The sequence below is a fragment of the Centroberyx affinis genome, unplaced genomic scaffold, assembly GCF_046629955.1.
Source record: "Centroberyx affinis isolate AG114_WGS23_722 - 3 ecotype Tasmania unplaced genomic scaffold, CSIRO-AGI_Caff_v1 ptg002107l_1, whole genome shotgun sequence".
NCBI lineage: Eukaryota > Metazoa > Chordata > Actinopteri > Beryciformes > Berycidae > Centroberyx > Centroberyx affinis.
This window is the reverse complement of record NW_027280432.1, coordinates 97648-117372: the sequence shown is the minus strand read 5'-3', so window position 1 is coordinate 117372 and position 19725 is coordinate 97648. Positions and strand designations below refer to the sequence as shown.

Genomic DNA, 19725 nt, shown 5'->3' with positions numbered 1-19725 from the left:
CACATGAACACACATAGCAAGTTCAGAGTATATTGTAGGAAAGAAGCATTTGTGTATATTCATAAGACAGAGGCAGCATCACCCACCGGGACTCTGTAGCAGTCTGCTGAGGTGTGTGTGTGGTGGTGATGGTCGCTATCTTCTCAGCATTGGTCAGCAGAGAAGCATTGGAGGACTCTGGAGAGAAACACAGGGGATTATGGGTAGGGGTCAAGACCTTGGTGAACAGGCTGTGATAAGAAGGCGAACAAAAAAACATTAAATCAACTGGCTGCTTTTATTATATGCATTAGCCTACAACTGTATTTTCAAAAGACAGTGTGGAGAAAACCAAATTTTATGTCCAGGACCTCTTGAACTGCCTAAAGGCTACTCCATTCAACCTGATGCTAACTGCCTGTGATGTTGTCATTTGCCATTTGTTCATGGGCAACACTGGCCATGATGCACGCAAGAAAAACAGCAGTAAAAAAAAACCTCTTGACTTGCATCATTCCGTTTCATCTGCTATTCCAGGCGGAAAAGATGACAAGAAAAAAACAAAAAAGGACAATTGTCTTTTCTTGCCTTTCAAATGTAACTCCAGGGTTACTTCCTCCACTAGCAAGAGCACAGCAGCACACATTAGTCACCACTGACATTGGTTGCTTATAGCATGAATATAGCTCTGCCTGAATTTAGCGAGAACATGAGCCTGACTCATTCATCTCAGGCTCCTTGCTCACTCTCCCCTCATTACATGACTTCCTCATGGCCACCTCTCTGTCTCTCTGGGGTAAACAACTTGCTAAGCAGCTATGCTGCACCCACATTAGAATGCCATCGGTCCTATATTATTAAGTGCCAGGCTTTCTGGTAGGCAACCTTGCATTAAGCTTTTTGTGTAGTGTGTGTGTGTGTGTGTGTGTGTGTGTGTGTGTGTGTGTGTGTGTGTGTGTGTGTGTGTGTGTGTGTGTACACATGTATGCATTTGCATCCACAAGCCTGTGAGGGAGTCAGCATGCATGTGTGTGAGCATGTGGGTGGATTGTGGATTGTTCCTACCTCTCTCATCCCTATCTTAATTAACCTTCATTTTCTGTCTTTGTTAGAGCTTAGTTTGCTCAGTGTTTTCATTGGTTGACGAGAAGCTGAACTCAACCAATGACAAGCAGTTACAGAATCCACATCCTTGTCATGGGACTTGACACAACACTGGCCTATTGCAAAATGTGGAGCTTCAAGTAGTAAATAGCTTGTGCTGTGATATTATGCAGTTCCATTTCCTTTTCCAGGCCAGGCTGAAGGGATTAACACCGACAGGACACACTGATTAGATGTGAGCGATGTTTTTTAATCCTTTCAAACTGACAAATAATTGCAAGGCAAGACTAGCCTGCAAAGACAATAAACAAAACTCATTATACTATCAGATATCATTGAACAAAACAAGCTCATCTGACCTCTCCCTATCTCTCTCTCCTCTCACGCATGCACACGCACACACACACACACACACACACACACACACACACACACACACACACAGAGAGAGAGAGAGAGAAGAATGCAAAGTGCTAGAATCGTTTCTGGGGGCAGCTTCACCTTACTCCTACTCAATGAGTCACTCTCTCACAGTGAGATACCAGGGTGCATACCCTCCTAGATCTCTATCCAGGTTGATGAAAAGTGCTCTTGCCAGTGGAGAGCAGCAATGCCCTTTCCTTCCCACCAGATCCATGAATAAGTCACATCCTGCTGCATTATAAAACAGCCATGAGAAGCTGAAAGCCAAAAGCCTTACCATCACCCGGGATGATCCTGAGTGAGACGGTATTCCCAGCTTCCTTGATCAGGTTGACGATGTCCGAGTGTGACTTGTTGGTGATAGAGCAGCCATTCACAGCCAATATTCTGTCCCCGACCTTCAGCTTCCCACAGCGATCTGCTGGGCTCCCCTCGATGATGCGTCCTATTTTGTGGGGCATGGCCACACAAGCATTTCCAGCTTTTGTGTTAACATGCATGTTTGTATGTTTGAGAGTTTATTGCGTGGGTGAGAAATACATTGTGTGGTGATTAATTTGATTAATACAATGATTTGATTTTTTTGATTGTGTTGAGTGGTTATATTGGATTGTTTGTATATTTTAGGAGAAGAAAAAAGGAAAAGACAAGACAAGAAAAAAGGGAGAAGAGAGAGAAAAAGGAGAAGGGTTAATCATCCAAACCACCATAGCCCATTCACCCACAGAGAACCAATAAGCAGCCTGCACATCCCAGGGACACAAACAGTCTGCATGCAAAATACTACATCCCTATTGGAGGAGGGGAGAACACTATAACGTCAATACAGAATTTATGGGCAGGGTGGGAAAATGCAGGACCCGTCTTCTGCTCCGTGCCCCCACCCTGATGCGTTAATCGATGGAGTGTGAATCATATGCCACTGGTCAGAGCCCTTGGTGGCTAGCGCTTGACAGGCTATCAATACACAAGTCACAGCATTACGACTCCCCCCCCCCCTCACCCCTCCCTGCCAGCGATCAATGAGGACACAATCTCTGCTGCTGCGTTGTGTTAAGATGTTCAGGTAGATTAATTGAGCTGTGGGCCCTTGAACGGCTCAGAAAATGATAAGGATTCCTGGAGAGGAATCTCAAGGACTCCTAGTGACAGAAGTAGTGACACATTGCAACCTATACCAAAGGCTATGATGATAATCCTAGCAAGGGAAAAGTCATTTGGACAATGCAAGCAATGCAGGAAATACAAACTACACCTGAGTGACAGCGTTCAATACTGCACATCTTGTTTACAGAGCAGCTCTCAGACACGAGGGATCTCCGTCTCTCCTCCCCCTCCCTCCATCTCATTCCCTTTATCTCCGCTCCTCCCTCTCTGCACTCTCCCTTCCATCCTGTCTTTCTTGCAGCATCCATATTTATTACATCACCTTTCCTCCCAGCTCCTCTCCCTCTGTCTTGATTAAAAAATGCACTTGTCTCCTGCCACTCTATCCAAATAATGAGATATGGGGCATTACCGGGTGTGACAAATACCCAGGATTTAATACCCAATCTGCTGAGCACAACACCAACCCAGGTCAGAGGAGGAGGGGATGAGAGGGGGATGGGGCTTGTTGGACTGGAGCGAAATGGTTTACGCGTCCGTGATGTATGGGAGGTTGATACAGCTGAAAGGTCCTTGTTCATCCCAGGACTGACAAACATCTAGCCCTCCTAGGTGGAAGAGTCCTCAGTCAGAGCCTTGTCTATCTTTTAGCAACACATGCTCCTCATTCAGTATTCCAGCTCCTGTCCCACGTGATTGGATTCCATTAGAGGAGCGAGCGCAGCATGCTACAGCCCGATCCCAGATCAGCACATATACACATCCACTCATCTCATCCTCCCAAGAGGAATAGTGACGGAGCAGAGCAGAGGAGCAGGGTAAGGCAGCAGCAAAAACAGCGGAATGAGAAAGTAAACCTCAAAAGACCTGGAGACATTCAAGAATAGGTTGTTGACTAGCAGCGTCTCTGGTGTCACTATAAATAATATATTAAAACTTGCATTCCATTTTGCAGAGCAACACCATTAACCCATGGGATCAATGATTTTTTTCCCTGAGCAGCCAGTGTGGCGAACATCTCATCCATTCTTATGTGTCGCATGTGACACGCCGTAGTACATCATCATGATGGTTAACTATACAAGGGACCTTGGCATGACATTGGTGTTGCAAATTCATCACAGTGACTATGGTACCAAATTTGTTTAGAAGAGGACATCTACAATCCCTCATCAATGGCTGAGCAACTTTAATAGATGCAATTCTGCTTTTTTGCCTTCGTACATAAATGGTATGGAGTATGGACAGCTATGGATTGTGCTGAGTAGACTTCAATTACATGCTGAGTGAATTGGTGAGGGCAGCTGTGAGGCCTGAATCTGTGATGATGGTGTTTTTGATAAAGCTGCAGCCGGCCTGATCCTGAGCGAATGCGCTCTGCACATAAAGAGATTTCTTTTTCCCTAAGCTCATGATAGTGGGTTTGTGACCTCAGTCTGTGGCATTAAGTGCACTCCTGTCAAAAGCCACTCCCCTGCTATTCATAAAGTGGAGGAAACTCAGTGAGGAGAGACTGTAAAGGAGATGGCAGGAGATGGCATCAATCATGTCATTGAGTGGTGCATTTACACTCTCTGAGGATGTGTTTGTTTGCATAGCAGTGTAGGTCTCTTTCATGCACCAAGTATGAACTATCTTCTTCAAATAGTTTATAAACTTTAAAAACAAAGCATTATTGTTAGTGCCCGTTTATTAACTTAGAAGCATATGGCCAAATGAGTCCAAATGAGCCCAAAATACAGCCCTGTTTTGCAGCTATTTGTGCATGCTGCTCACAATTGGAGAATAAATTAACCACAGAGAAAAATAACAATCTTCACAAAAGCTCTTTTCAAATAACATGCACCAAAATAGATTACCAAGGCCCAATCAAACAGTCGAGTCAGATTAAAGTCTAAATCGAACCACATTATCCTTTCAAGTAAAACAGAGTCAGCCAATAGTAAACAAAATAAATCATTTTCACCTGACCAGCCTGGTCAAATAAATGTCAGACTGAATAGAAATCCTAGTCAATCCGGCACTAGCTTTAGCTCAATCTGCCCCACTTACCGAAGGTGGTGCCGGCATCAGGCCTGGAAACAGAGGACACAATGACGAATCCGAAGCCCTCGTTCTCCCCACGTTGGATCTCCACGTCGTATGGCTGCAGGCTGGCAGGCACCACTGCACTCCCGCTGCCACCTCCACCGCCGCTGCCTATGCCGCTGGTAGATCCGCTGCCGGAGCTAACCGTGTTGAGAGAGTTCTGGCTGCCCTGGGGCGTCCGCTTCCCCTCCGTCAGGCTGGGTGCCTGGGTGCTGCTGTGGTGAGAAGAGGCTGGAGACGGGGGAACGTCACCCTCCCCTTTTGACACTGGGGATGGGGAAGAAAAAAAAAGACAGATAAGACAAATATTACAGCAACACACTTGCATTTCTCTACCTTTTGGGTCTCTGTTGTTCAGGCCAATAGCTTTTTGGTGACTATGACAGTATATGTGTGTGAGTGTAGGTTATGTGCACAGAAGGGCAAGTGAGACAGAGAACATTATGTTTGCATGACATGCCTGTGACAGTGCATACATTTTGCTTGTGCCGGGGTGTGTGCATGCATATGTATGCACGGGTTACATGTTAAACCCTCGTCACCTCCATATCCGGAGGTCTTGCGTCTGACAGTGAGGTTCACGTGGCCCTGCTTGGCGGCCTGCTGCATCAGCTGCACCACCAGCTGGTGAGACTTGCCCACCACCGCCGTGCCGTCCACACAGATGAGCTCATCACCCGACCGCAGGCGCCCATCCTCATCCGCAGCCCCGTACTTCACTATATGCCCTATATAGATCTGAAACAAGGCACGCATACACAATGCATATTGTAATTGACTATAGATTTTTGTTAAATGACATTTGCGCTGTAATTAATTGTGTCGTCAATAAACAGAGTGACATGAATACAATAGGATATTACGGCTTATTAAGATTCATAAAACTGCAGTAAATAAAAACAGCACCCAAGGGGACCTACAGTAAAATGATTTGGTGTGACTTATCTCCTTCTTGATTTTGAATTAATCTAGTTAACAGAGCAGAGTTTAAGAAGCTAATGGTGTATTACTTTAACTTATTTGTGGCGGCTGTTAGGAGAAACCAAGAAGGCAGCTGCAGCCTACTGGGGCCGTGGAGAAGCTGTGTGCTTTTGGCATTGTGTGGGAGGTTACCGCGCTCTGATGGAAACAAGTGCGCAACTACCATGCAGCATCCTTGGCACAAACAACAACTACTAACTCCTCTGGGGTAGACCTGCAGCCTGCTGCCGTTTTAATTCCCTCTATTTCTCAATATCTGCCTTTCGCTCTCACTCTCCCTTCTTCCTTTTCAAACAAATATATGGCGCACAACCAAAAGGATTGTGGGTAAGGCCTTTGCTTCCCTTAACAAGCTGTCTATATGAACCTCCGGGGAGCAACAGCTACAGTTAGAGAGAGATTGCAGTGTTGCTACCTTCCACTGCTCTATAGTTTGAAGGCAGACCAAATAGAAAAGCAGATGGAAAGAAGGATGGAAGAAAAAAGTGATGCAAATAAAACGGAAGAAGAACCTCTCACAGAACTGAGAAATCTACCTAGCATCAGGACAGAGCATTCAGAGTCAGAGCTATCAACAATAGCATGCATGGTATGTGTCTGTTTACACTGCACGGTTTTCTTCATCAACTGTGATTTTTCTTATGACATGCCACTGATGAGATTCAAGGACTAAAAATGAATTAGATGAAACTCAGTTCTCCACGCCCTGCTTTTCTCCAACTTGAACCAGGCTAAACTGCATGTGATGTAAACTGGACAAAATTAACAGTGAGACAAAGGTGGAGGGATACTTACTGGCTCCCCAGGCTCATTTCCTCCCAGGATGCGGAAGCCAAAGCCCGTATCCTTCCGCCACAGGAAGATGTCCTGCTCCTGGCAATCTGGCACTGCAATGCACAAGAGGAGGGGTGAGAAGGCAGGTGAACCACAGGCTGCGCCAAAAGACCCGCAGGCTCCGCTCGCTTTGACTGATCTACATCTATGTAGGCTCATCACTGAATGCTTGTTGCACTAATCAACAAGTAATGTCTCCCGTTTATGTAATTATCACAACTCCACTTGCAATTGTGTAATCACTGATCAATAAGGTGTTTGTTCTGGCCATTAGCATCAGAATGAGAGCAGACAATTTGCAGCATCAACACCTGCTCCTTCCTCCCCCTCAGCTTCACTGGACAGATTGGCTGTTTGTTCTCGGATGCGGACCGCACACGAGGCCGCAAAGTGACTCCTCCATACTCTCAGACCTGCAATCCAAAAAAGTTAATCAATCACGATCGCTATCTGCTTCCCCCTAACTGAAACCTTCTCTCGCACATGCATATCTATCCTCCCTCTCTCTCTCTCTCTCGTCTCCCTTCCTCTCACACGTAAACCCCCACATATTTGCATTGCTGGAGCAGACTGTGGGAGGACACAGGCAATTTGGTGTCAGTCTGTTCACCCACAGGGCCAGTCTGCGCAGGAGGCATGGGCCATTTCTTCTGCGCTGCCTGCTGTCTACATGGCTGCCACACAGGGCCAGTAGCGAACCCATTAGCCTCAGCGCTCTATCTCTCCCTAACCGTCTCAGTGTGAATTAGACTGCTGCTGTTGGACTGGTAATTAACCCTCCGCTGACCCGTCTCTATAGAGCAGTGATCAAAGCTCAACTTAAACTAACAGTAAGAAGTGCACACCATGGACTCTCAGCACATCCAGCCATACAGGTGACATAGAGAATTGAGTGGCGGGCCGCCTCTTGGAGGAAAACCAAACGGCCACAACAGGAGGCTCAGAGTATGGCTCACCTCTCAGTCTATTTCTGGCCCTGTCCCGGCACTAACATCAGCACTCAGAGACACTGAAATGCTGCTATTCTGGTGCACTCAACTGCCTTATGGATGCCTGGATGCACCCGCTCACATATTCAAGAATGAGCACTTGTGTGTAACATGCACACACAAAAATACACGCAGGAAACATACGCACACATGCACAGAAGCAGAGCCTCTTTGTCGTCCTCGCTCTCTTTCTCTTTCGTGCTTTCTCTCTCTCTCTCTCTCTTTCATCGCCTCTCCCCTCCTCCCCGCTCTCATAATCCAGCCAACTCAAAAAGGGGCTGCAGCTCCTTCAGGGGTTATCAAACAGATATACCAATCAGCCGGAGCTTAAAGCAGCCCTCACCGGGCCCAGTTAATATTTAATCAGCAGCAGCCCTAGATTCTACAGGCAGCCACTGTGATTAACCAGCACCGCAATACACAGCCTGCGCCTGGCTGCACGGCTGGCTGGCAACAATCACAAGTATGTGACGAGTAAAACACACTGAAGTTCGGCCCGCCACCGACATCACCCCTCTACGATTACAACACAATATAATGCTACAACACGGACATGTATTCCATCCTATACAAAGACATATTCCCCTTTTACATATCATCACCGTTACCACTGCTGGAGGTCTGATAGCTCTAATTCAGCCAGAACAGGCGTGTGATCCTCTCTCTCAAGAGTCTCCTCCATTAAGAACAGAAAATAAGTGGGATGGTGCCCTCACAATGTTTCTTCCATGAATAATGTAAGAATGGGCCGTGATTGCAAATTATATTGAGGATCCTTACAGGGACGCTACCTACTTTCCTGTGTACCAATTTTGGATAAGCTGTAGCCAATAATTAAATAGCTTGTGACACCGGCTGTTTGGTCAGTGATAAATGTAGCCAATTTTTTAACTTCAAGCAAAGCAGTTTAAAGGGAACATGATCCCTTGTCCCTCCAGTGGTTGAGGTGCAGCAGAGTATACATGCAACTTTGTTTTTTGTGCTTGAGTGTTTTTAAGCGTGCTTCTCACACACACACACATACACACACACACCACAATACCACTCATCAGCAAGCACTTGTGTGTTTCAAGGAGACTTCACTCTTGGAGGCACCTTTTGTCACAGGGTCACAGGGTTGTGACTCACACTTCTTTAGCACACACTGAAACAGTATCAACACACACACGTGCGCACACACACACACACACACACACACAGATGTGCTCTATGCTGCTCCCACAGCTGTGATTCTTGCACTCAATGTAACATCTCCACAATTAAAGAAATTAATTTGCCATGTACTCTGTGCAAAATCATCAGAGATAATTCCAGAGCCTCTTTCACATCTCACATCTTTCATATAAAAAAAGGCCTGATCATCCAATCAGTGGGTATTATAGTAAAGAAAAAACTTTTAAAGTTATCTGTCACATCACATTTTGCCTACTCTCCATATGTCCGCTGCCAAACTCACACAATAAACTTTATGTATGTAGCACTTATCTAAAACAAAGTGCTTCACATAAAAAAAGGAAATAGCAGAATGAATGGAATAAAATAAGGTCCTCAAATCCTTGGGCAGGTCATTCCACAATCTAGGTGCCCTAATGGCAAACGCTGGTCATATTTAATCTTGAGTCTAGACCGAGGAACTCTCAGAAGAGCCAGAGAAGAACCATTTTTGAGATTTAAACGTAATCAGTTAAATCGTAAACTAAATTCTAAAAATAAGAAACTTGGATTCTACTCACGCCGGCTCTCGTACATGCTCCTGGATTGAGCCCAGATCTTAAAGGGGTCTGGCTTCTTCTGCAGGGTGAGGGTGCCATCTGCAGGGTCCTGGGGTGGCAGGCCTGGCAGAGGCTGGGTGGGGGCAGCAGGAGTGGGGGCCACAGCCTCGCTGGGCATGGCGGAGGGCGGGTGGCTGGGAGAGTCGGTGTGGGTGCTGCGATGGCTGCACACACTGTGCTGGGAGCTGCTCTGGCTGTCTTTCCTCTCCAACTGCTGCTGGGTGGACATAGAGGGAGAGGGGGGGGGGGGGTTAATAGATGGAAGTAGAGGAAGGAGGTAGAGGACAGAGAGAGGAGAAAAAAAGTGAGAGTGATAAGTGAGTCGGTGATAAGGGTAGGATAGAGGGGAAAAAGATGAGTGAGAAAAGCGGTGATGGAGGACAAAGAGGAAGAAAAAAACATCCAAGGTCATCTTTTTTAGACATTGCACTAGAACATCTCTCACTAAAAACGCCTGCTGGAGCGCGAGGAAAAATGACTTGGTTTCTATGGCTGCCAGATAAAGACAATTCAAAAGGTGAGGGAATTTAATGAAAGAAGATATTGCCCAAGGTTTCTATGCATCCCACGAGTCTTTGTTTCACGTGAAAAGGTCCAGAATCAAGGTTGGAATGAATGGGAGTCATTGGAAATCTGGACTGTGGAAAATGTGACATAAAAACGTCAGTGAAGAATCTTGCTAGCTTGGTGACAAGTAGTGTGACTATTTCCTTTCTATTCAGTTAATTGAAGTTTCTCAAAAACATCTACAGCCTTGACTGCTGATTAAATGTTAAACTCTACATTTCAGTCGCATGACTCTCCAGACTCCATTCTGTGTCTGCTATTGTAATGCTGCTAGGCCCCTTGTGATTTTCTGTCATCTGAGTAAAAACATTTTTTTTTGTATTCTGATTCCAAAACCACAAAATGTACTTATTTGCACATACTGATATTATCATTGATACACAGTGTGTGATTAATGCTTACAAAGACTTTGTTAAAAATTAGCCTATATTTGAGAGAATGCCATTACTGATGAAAAAGCTTCTTAGCACACATTTGAAAACTGAGACAAGATGTACAGGATCCATATATGGAATCATATTTTATTTGATATGAATAATAAACCTATACATGTAATGGTAGAGAAGTCCTGGCACGGTCTTCCAGTCTCTCACTCATCACATTCTGTGAGTTGAAAGGTCAAATATTCCAGTAATGCTTCTTAATGAGGAAAACAGCCATGCAAAGCTGACTTCTCATTTGATCACTAGAGACTTGCATAACGAGTTGAGACAGAGCGGTCTCTTCTGCATATGGGAGTTTACTGTGAGCATCTATTTAGAGTCTGAACTGGAGGCAAGATGGTTCTTGGAGGCTGACACGGAGTTGCATGCAGCGTGACATTTCACTGACATAACGCAGAGGGGGGAAAACCGGCTTTTCCTCGGAGAAAAACTAATCGACAGTGACAGCCAGGCAGGGCCACTATTGGTCCCGCTCGACCCCCTTGTAGCGCCCGCCCCTCCCCCTCCATCCGCCGTGCCATGTGACCTCAATAGGTGACACCCACAGCTTTGACTGATGCCATTTCAAACTAATCCTAATCCTAATATCCTGCCTGCTGAGGGGAGGGTTTTTAATGTCGATCCTCGCTCTGATCGAGAGACCTGCGATCAGGTTTCGTTCCACTCAAGTGGTGGGAATTGAACCCGCCGCTGACCTTGGGCGAGCCTGTCTGGAGGAAATGTCCTGCTGCTCTAACTCTGTGTTCTGTCCTGGGGTGAATTGGGGTGACTGTAATTTAAAGCTGCACTGGCATCTCTTCTGAGTCTGTATTGATTTTTTATCAGGTCGAGATGAGTCGTAAAAATGAGGGGGCGTTTGCTCTTTAAACTGCTGTATAATTGCACTGTCCCTTGAGAAAACCTCACACTGCTCCGTTTTTGCCTGTCCCCTTTTTACCCTTCCTCTCTCATCCGTCACTTGTTTTATCTACTGTAACTCTAAGTCACATTGGGGAACTGTTGCGATCTCTCCTCTAGCTTCCCCAAACTCCCTCTCCTCCGCTTCCACCTCACTCCATCGTCATTGCCCTCTTCTCCCAGTCTGTTAGCCTCAGTGTCTCCTCTCTAGCTGTGGGCCATCACTATGATTCACTGCTGTAGGACAGACCTTCTCCATGCTGGTCTTCCCCTCCCTCCCTTCTCCTCTTTCTCCTCATCCCTTTCTCCTGTCTTTGCCTCATACCTCTCTCCCATCTTCCCTCAGCTGTGGCCGTCTGCCCTCCCCAACAGCTGGTCACTGTTACACTGTTAAGCCCAGGCTACGCTTAATCAGTCACAGGAAGGCAGCATGGGAGAAACGGAGGGATGAAGAGAAGGACAGGGGGAAACGGAGGGATATAAAAGAAGAAGAAACAAAAAACGCAGAGGCAACAATAGAAAGGGGAGAAAAACAAGAAAGGAGAGAGGCAGAAGTAGCAAGAGGCAAAGTGGCAGAGAATGAGAGGGGAGTAAAGAGGGATGGTAGTAACAGGATAAAGGACAGAAAGGGAGCTAGGAAGATTTATGGAGCTCTGAATACAGAGCAGAAGAGCAAAATTTGAATATCATATCCTCAAGTCTTTTGTTCTTTAAATAGCCCTCCTTTCACTCAGTCAAACGTTAACACACACACACACACACACACACCCACACACACAAGAAAGAGTTGGAGACTGTCAGTCTGGTACTCACCACCAGCTTTGGACTCCTCTTGGCTGGCACCACTCCTGCAAAGCAGCGGCAGAGAGACAGAGAGAGCATTAATGACCGGCGTGCTCTTCCCTCGTCCCCACTGAGCAAAATCAACGACTCCCCAAGACGAACGGATGGACCCCGGTTCCTGCTGCAGAGCTGAGCGCAGCTGGCCCCGCTCTCTCTCCTCTTCTTCCCTTTTTGCTCTTTCTCTCTCTCTGAGCAACACTGCGCTAGGCTGCTCGCTAGCCTAAGTGATCTCCTCCCCCTGCGCCGTGCCCCGCTCCGCTCAGTGCTCTCACCCGTGCCGCTCTGTTATTAGGAGAGGAGCTACTGATCTATCTGCATTAGACAGGCAGACTGATGCTGATGCTGCAGCAGCCCTGGAGGGCTGGTCCCAGCCACAGGTCCCTGCAGCCAGATACAGATCCCCCAATCCGCTTGCCAGCTGCCTTCTCCACGGCCGCCACAGTAGTGAGCACTCAAGCAGAATCTCAACTATTACCCATAGAGAAGGAGCTCAGCAGTTTGAGCATTATATCAAAGGCAAGCCTGAGCTTCTCCCTTACTATGCACATCTTCTGAGTGGCTGAATGACTACAGTACTGTTTCCTCTCCTCTCCACTCCTCTGCTTTGCTCAAGGCTTATACACTGAGAAGCTGATCTTCTCTCTCTCCTTTTTTCCCTGTGCCCTCCCCCTCTTCCTCCTGCGTGCACCATGACTTGCTCACTGGCACCCACCCCCTTCTATCTCTCTCTCTCTCTCTCTCTCTCTGTCTCTCTCTCTGTCTCTCTCTCTCTCTCTCTCATACACCAGTTAACACACAGAGTCACCAAGAAGATCAATCTCACACCTGCTAATGAAATATTAACACTACGAGTTAATTGTCAGAGGAGAGGATTGAAAGCGTATCAGGTATGGAATAATCTACATTCCCAGTTAACAGCTTTATTTCACACCCATCACAATTCCTTCATGTTTCCTCTCAAAGTCTCTGTCAAACATATTAATAGCAACCTTTTCAAAATTTCATGCAAACTCCACCTGTTTATTTTTTTACACATAGAATGCAGTGTGCACCGTTTTCTAATGACATCATTTCACTTCACTTGAAGCTGCCAGCTATTACAGTACAAAATATTGAGAGGAAATGAATGCATAAATAACATGAAGTAGTACTGGGACAAGAGTTGCTGTTGCCAAGGCAATCATGTCACTCTACATACGGTGACAGCAGTCTAGCTTGTTAAAAATGAGGAGTAAGCAGCAGCATACTACATCTACATTAATGGCACAGTTTTTCTAATCTTCCACTTTGGTTCATCTTCTGCTCGAGCCTCATTCTCCTTCACCGCTGCTGTACATGAGACCAAGAAAACCACTCTTCCCTACTGCAGCTGCTGCCTAACATGCACAAGGAAAACCTACTCCTAATATTAATGGAATGTTCCAGCAACATTAACACATGCAACGGCATGCGAGCATCCATCTTAGGCTCCTTCTTTAGTCATCCTGCTGCATCGGCGAAAAATCATTAAATGTTAAAACTTTCTGTTGCTGCAAAGCCCTTCTCTCTATACGATTCATAATTTATCCTCCCTATTTTCCCTCTGTCTCTCCCGCTCTCTTAGATCATGGGATTGCCTCTGACTGAAGTAAGTGGAACATCTCAGCTGCTGGCGTGCTGATGAATGTTCCTGTGTGTGTGTGTGTGTGTGTATGTGTGTGTGTCTGACCCAGGAAGGACGCACATCAGAAGGTCAGATGTCAATAATAGTGTTCCCCATTACAACAGTAGGTGATGTGACCCTGGAGCCCTAAATTACACCACTGTGGGAGACCAACAGAAACCTTTCACTTTGAAACAACCTCTGACCGATTTTAACACCAGCGGTGAGGTCAAATATGAATTACATCAGGCATGTACGAATGGAAATTGACTATATGGTGAATAAACTGTAGCATGGAAGAGAAGGAGAATAGGACTTGAATAGGAACTGAAGTAGCTAAAACATTTTAATTTGATTTAAATTCAATTTGACCCCCACAAACCCAAAAACTACATTAATCTAGCTTTTACACGCTGTGAAGTGTGAATGCATCTTCATGCATGGCACAGTGTTTGAATCTACTAATGTAACTCTGGCACTGCGATGTTGATATACAATATACATTTAATTCAGATCTACACACACAGCCACAGAGGATCAAATCTGGCCACTGAAGCACAATGAGAGAAGGATGGGGATTACATGTTCCCGCGCACACACACTATACCATTTAGACACGCAATTCTGTGGATGCATCCATATATGCATGCATACTGCACATACATGATTCCAAACACGGGCAAGATTTGCAAGAATGTGAGCATTTCCTCATGCACAGACACAGAGAACACATACACACACACATATATATACACACACAGGATCTAAATTATGCATAAGGTTCACACTCCTGATTTCTTTCCTCTGCCGAAGCTGCCGAATGACAGCAAAGCTCTGCTCAATACAGAAACAGAACAATTAATCCATTTCCCCGTCGCTCCATTTAAAAGGCTCTGAATTGATCACTAAGGATGCAACATGGGCTTAAAAGGCCTAGTTTTATGAATACTGAGTGGACCTTCTCAGCAGAATGACTAATAGACTGTGCCCATTATCATTCAAATGAGAAGGGAAGTAAACATATTGGAAGTGAAAGAGAATGCCGTAAGTTGTTCAGTGACCTAGACTGGCTCTCAGCGTCACAGTGGAGGAGAGGAGACCTCCTCTTTGGCCTCTTTAACTCAGAAATGGACCATTAATGAGGAGATAATTGATCAGCACTAAAGAGAGGGAATGTGGATGTATGTGCAGCCTCTGTGTAAGACAACATGCTCATACTGTATTATCATATTGCCAATATAAACATATGCCAATTAGTGTTTGTGTTTAATATGTTTGCATAATTGATGTGTGCGCATGTGATAAGGGGGTGGGGCAGGCCTATATCGCACTTGGCCTTGAAAAAGATGTCCTTGCCATCTGTCCCATAAACATCACAATTTTGTGTGTGTGTGTGTGTGTATATGTGTGTGTGTGTTCTGAATCCCATCTCTCAAGTAAAATAAAGATACAGGAATTTAGAATTTAGCATTTCAGAATCGCAAACTGGTGTCTTGTGATAATTATCACTGGCGAGCAGCAGCAGCAGCAGCACTAGTTGAATAAAAATGTGAGAAAATGAGGGAGTGGATGTGCGCAGGTGTGTGGGTACAAGTGTGTGTGGGGGCAGGTCATTCTTTCATCTCAGAATAAGAGCAGTGAATAAGCTTGAGCTTTTCAAAATTAATCTGCGCTGAGGTGAGCGGCCTAGAGTTTCAATACGCTGTTGAAGCAGCGGCCTTGGTGGGTCTGTGCAGTGCCCACACATGGCGAGTGAATGGCCTTTCCTCCAGCTTTTCTATGCATCACATTGTTAGAGGACATCCAGCACAAAGAATGTTCTCTTTTGTTTGGCCAAACTTTTAAACGTTTGTCCTTGCTCTTTTCAATTCTTCGGGGCGCTGTACACATCAGAGAATATCCTGACATCTGCCGCTCTTCTCTCTTTCTTCATCCACTCTACATTTTATTGTCTCTCTCTCTCTCTCTCTCTGTCAGCTATTATCTTCACGTTTCATTCGTCTGTCTTCATTTACCCTACATTTTATTTCCTCCCTCTCTCTTTCTCTTTTTCATTTTCTCTCCTCTGTCTCTCCGTCTCTCTGGGGACAGACCCTACACAAGTGCTGTGCAGGATTGTCATGGCAACAACGATGGGAAGGCAAGATGAAGGAGAGTCATAGCTGGCCTCCTTTAGAGGGGAGGATCCGGCTGTATGTGAAAACATTTGATGCTATCTTGAGAGAGACATTTTAACATTTAAATGGAAAATAAAACCATTTGTTAGAGTGAGAATAGAAAAAAGCGTATGGCAATAATGTATATTTCCAACTTTTAAACCTTTCAGAATTTGTGTAATGTTATTAGATGTAGACAATAAAGTCTGTATTGAAAACCACCAAATCCTTTAGCAACTACTTCCACCATTACCACAACAGCCTCTCTATTTCTCTATTTAACATTGCACAAATTATATGTTGCCATTCTCCCCTCTTCTGAGTATTCAGTGAACACAGTATTGAAATTGGAACGACCATTTGTTGGGCAATCCAAAAGCCAAACTGTGGCTCTGTTCATTTCAGACACATTGTTCTGCCATCGCACAGAGCATCGAGGTAATGGCAAAATGCATTACAGCCTTCCGTAAATACTGTGTGACAAAATACATTCATTTGAATTTTTACTGCCAAGCCAGCGAGTCTAAATTCGCCACAAGCAAACCACTTTTACATTGTTCGATTCAGAGCGATCCTGCCTCCTGGGGCGATAAGGATAAACTGGTGAAGTGTTGTATCATTACAAAAGGTGTTTTTTCCCCTAGCGCATGCCTGTATATATCTGACAACTTCATCTTGGAAAGGAATCTTGGAAAGAACAGTTGGGCTACAGTATGTTAGCTCCAGTTTTAACAGTGGAATTCACATTTTGGAAAGGATATAAGGAAATATTTTTCATTTCAACACAGAATGTTTTACATAAGTGTTGGCATTCCAGATCCAAACTTGACTTCTGTGTGTCACAACTCAAACTATTAAAAAAAAAAAAAAAGTACACTGATATTTCTGACAGATTTGAACAGAGTTTACATTCAGATACAAAATTTGAATGTTAGCAGTCTTTTCACAAGCATTGCCATTTCTAGAGATACAAATTGTCCTGGAGAATCCATTGTCATGGCATGATGTTATGTTTGTGTGACCTTGGGCTTTGTGTCCTCTCTTTAAAAAAGGACTCTGCTGGCTCTGAGTCAGACAGCCCAGATTGATGAGTCACAGATGAACAGATTAAGACTTCTCCTCCTCTAGCTGAAGTCCACCTTGTTCCTCCTCCTCTCCTCCGCCCATACTTCTCTAAACCAACCCCCTCACTTTCCCCCGCCTTGCTGAACTTACTGTGCCTTTCTGCAAAATCTCACGCTCTCCTCTAATCCTCCACCTCCACTTTCTCAATACCTGATCCCAAGCCCTCCTGCTTCTCCTCCTCTACTCTCTCCTCTTATCTTCCTTACCTTTCCTCTCTTAGCTCCCATAATCGCTGTTTGTGAATGATTACGCGTTACTGCCAGCAAGCTCGAAAGGTCACTGCATCATTCTCAGACAGAGAGCCGGGCGTACGTCTTTGTCCCTCGAACCCTCATTATCAAGCCCCTTAAAACCAGGCTCCTTGCCTATTTTGCATCTGCGTCTTTTCTACCAGCTTGCCTCTCTGTCCATGTCTTGCATCTGTAGTTTGACATGGTGTTAAGTATATACAGACAGATAGCCGCTCTATTCATCTAAATCATGACCCCGTGGCGGCCTCTGTGTCTGTGTGTTTGTTCCTGCCCCTCATCAGGAGGCCGCTGACCTGGGTCCACGGTAATGACAGCCGGGTGTCAAAGCTAAGGGAGATGATCTATGCTGCTGTCTGTCAGCCTGTCTGCCCCAATGCCTTCCCACTTATCCCTCCCCTCGGTTCCTCTCTGTCTCACTCTCGCTCTGTCTCCCTCTCTCTCTTTCTCTCTGAATGTCCCGGGAGCAAGGATACTGCCTTGTATCTATATCACTCACACACACACACACACACACACACACACACACACACACACACACAGACCCATAATGATGCTGACATTTAACACAATACAGCAGTGTTATTCCAGCAGCAGTGCACAAGGTCAACTCATTAGAGGGCATAATTGATGTCGGCAGTATATCCAAACCTGCCACCAATAGAGATCTGGGCCAGTCGGCATGGACGGTAATTTAACAACAATGAAGGCCGGACACAAATGAGAGACCTCTGATGTCATGCAGTGCGTATGTGGATAGTTTACACTCCGGCAAACAGTTTGTCTTGTTTTGAAATTTCAACGCGCAAAACATTTATCTCTGGGTCATTCGAGGCCAAATGTGTAATGGATGGCAGCAGGAATGGCACAGTGCAGCAGTTTAGTGGTATGGACTGGGTAGTGCAGGCTGAGAAGTGCAGACAAAGGCCCACTATTAACACCCTCATTAATGATGTGTGACTCCATTAGCAGAAATCCACACAACTGTGAAAGTGGGCCTATCAGACCCACCCAAATACAATCGTAATCAAAATCAATGACAAATCTCCACTTCTCGTCCTTTCTGGCTGTACTGTCTATACACTGTTCCTCTCTTGCTGTCTTGACTCTTTGTCTCCCCTTGTTCATTCATCCCCCTCGCTCCCAGGTAATTCGAAAATGAGACACATCACAAGCAGACAATGAACACTGACACCATAAACACCACCCAATTATCATATAGGCAACACAGAGAGACGGGGAGATGACAGCACACACGGAGACTCACGAAGTCTCCGAGGAGCAATCGAGCAGCATCCATATTCATAACGTATAAGAGTCCCTGACCTAATGCGCTCCTCCACCCCTCCCCTCTCATTCATCCATCTCTCCTCTTTGTCCAACCTCCCACTCCTTCCCACACTCATCTGCTCATCCACTCCCTTGCTAACTCAGCTCATCCTCTTTTTACCTCTCCTCATTTCATCTCATCCAGTCCAAGCATTTCACCCTGCCACCCACTCTCTTCCTCTCTCTCTCTCTCTCTCTCTCTCTCTCTCTCTCTCTCACTTGCTCATTATGTCACTCTTTCTGTGCCAGCTATTCAAGCTGTTATCTTTTCAGCAGGCTTCTTTCATATTCTTTTATGTCTGCGGTGGAGTAGCTTAATCAGACATCTTGCCTTGCCATCAAAACTTAACTTCCTGCACGTCAAGTAAAGTCAGGTTTATTTGTGTAGCCCTTAATCATTGTTACAGTTTCAAAGGGCTTCGCAATGGCCACATTATGAGAACAATAAATGAAAAATGGAAATGACACCCACCAGCCTTAGAGCCTCAACTGAGGACAAGGAAAAACTCACACAAATCCCACCTGTTCATCCATCCCTCCATACACGTCTTAATATTAGGGGTACATACCTCTCTGCACCAGCATGGTGACCTCACTGCCTCGGGGACACTTGCTGAGCAGGTCCACCACCTGGTTGTGGCTCATGTTCTGGACATTTCTCTTGTTGACCTCCATCAGAATGTCCCCCTCCTTAAGGCCGCGGCAGCGCGGATAGTCCACTATCTGCTTCACCCTCTGGCCTCCGCCCGTCAGGCTGTCGGCGATGGTGAAGCCGAAGCCTTTGTCTCCCTTCTCCATGTGGACAGTGATCAGCTCGGGCTGGGTGGCGATGGACGAGGCCAGGGTGACGACATCGCTGGAGTAGCCGTGCGACCCGTTAGACGCCACCTCGGCCGAGGGGCTGTGGGGCCGCGGCTCCCTCATGCCGTTAACGGGTCCGGTCTGGCTGCTGTGGCTGGACGGCGAGTCGTACGTCTCCTGTCCGTTGACAATGATAGGCTCCTTGTCCAGGATCGCCACCGAGGTCACCAGGCTGGTGTTGGGGTCATCGGGGTCAAAGGGCAGGGGATAACCGCGGCACAGGGCCAGGTCTACCATGGAACCGATGGGAATGGACTGGAAGATCTTCACCACCTGGGCGTGGGTGTAGCCCAGCACAATGGTGTCATTCACACTGACGATCACATCACCTGCAGCA

At 45.9% G+C, this 19725-nt stretch overlaps 1 protein-coding gene across 1 annotated transcript in view; it reads right to left on the bottom strand.

Annotated features, from left to right (window-relative positions):
- Positions 1-19725, bottom strand: part of LOC139654554 (membrane-associated guanylate kinase, WW and PDZ domain-containing protein 1-like) — an 86935-nt gene that overhangs the window by 6515 nt on the left and 60695 nt on the right. The window contains exons 12-19 of the mRNA XM_071531661.1: positions 19097-19717; positions 12001-12032; positions 9239-9494; positions 6478-6569; positions 5244-5439; positions 4666-4968; positions 1784-1987; positions 87-177 (exon numbers count right to left, since the gene is read on the bottom strand). Of these exons, the coding sequence (XP_071387762.1) occupies positions 87-177; positions 1784-1987; positions 4666-4968; positions 5244-5439; positions 6478-6569; positions 9239-9494; positions 12001-12032; positions 19097-19717 (1795 nt within the window). The remainder of the gene's footprint in view (positions 1-86; positions 178-1783; positions 1988-4665; positions 4969-5243; positions 5440-6477; positions 6570-9238; positions 9495-12000; positions 12033-19096; positions 19718-19725) is intronic.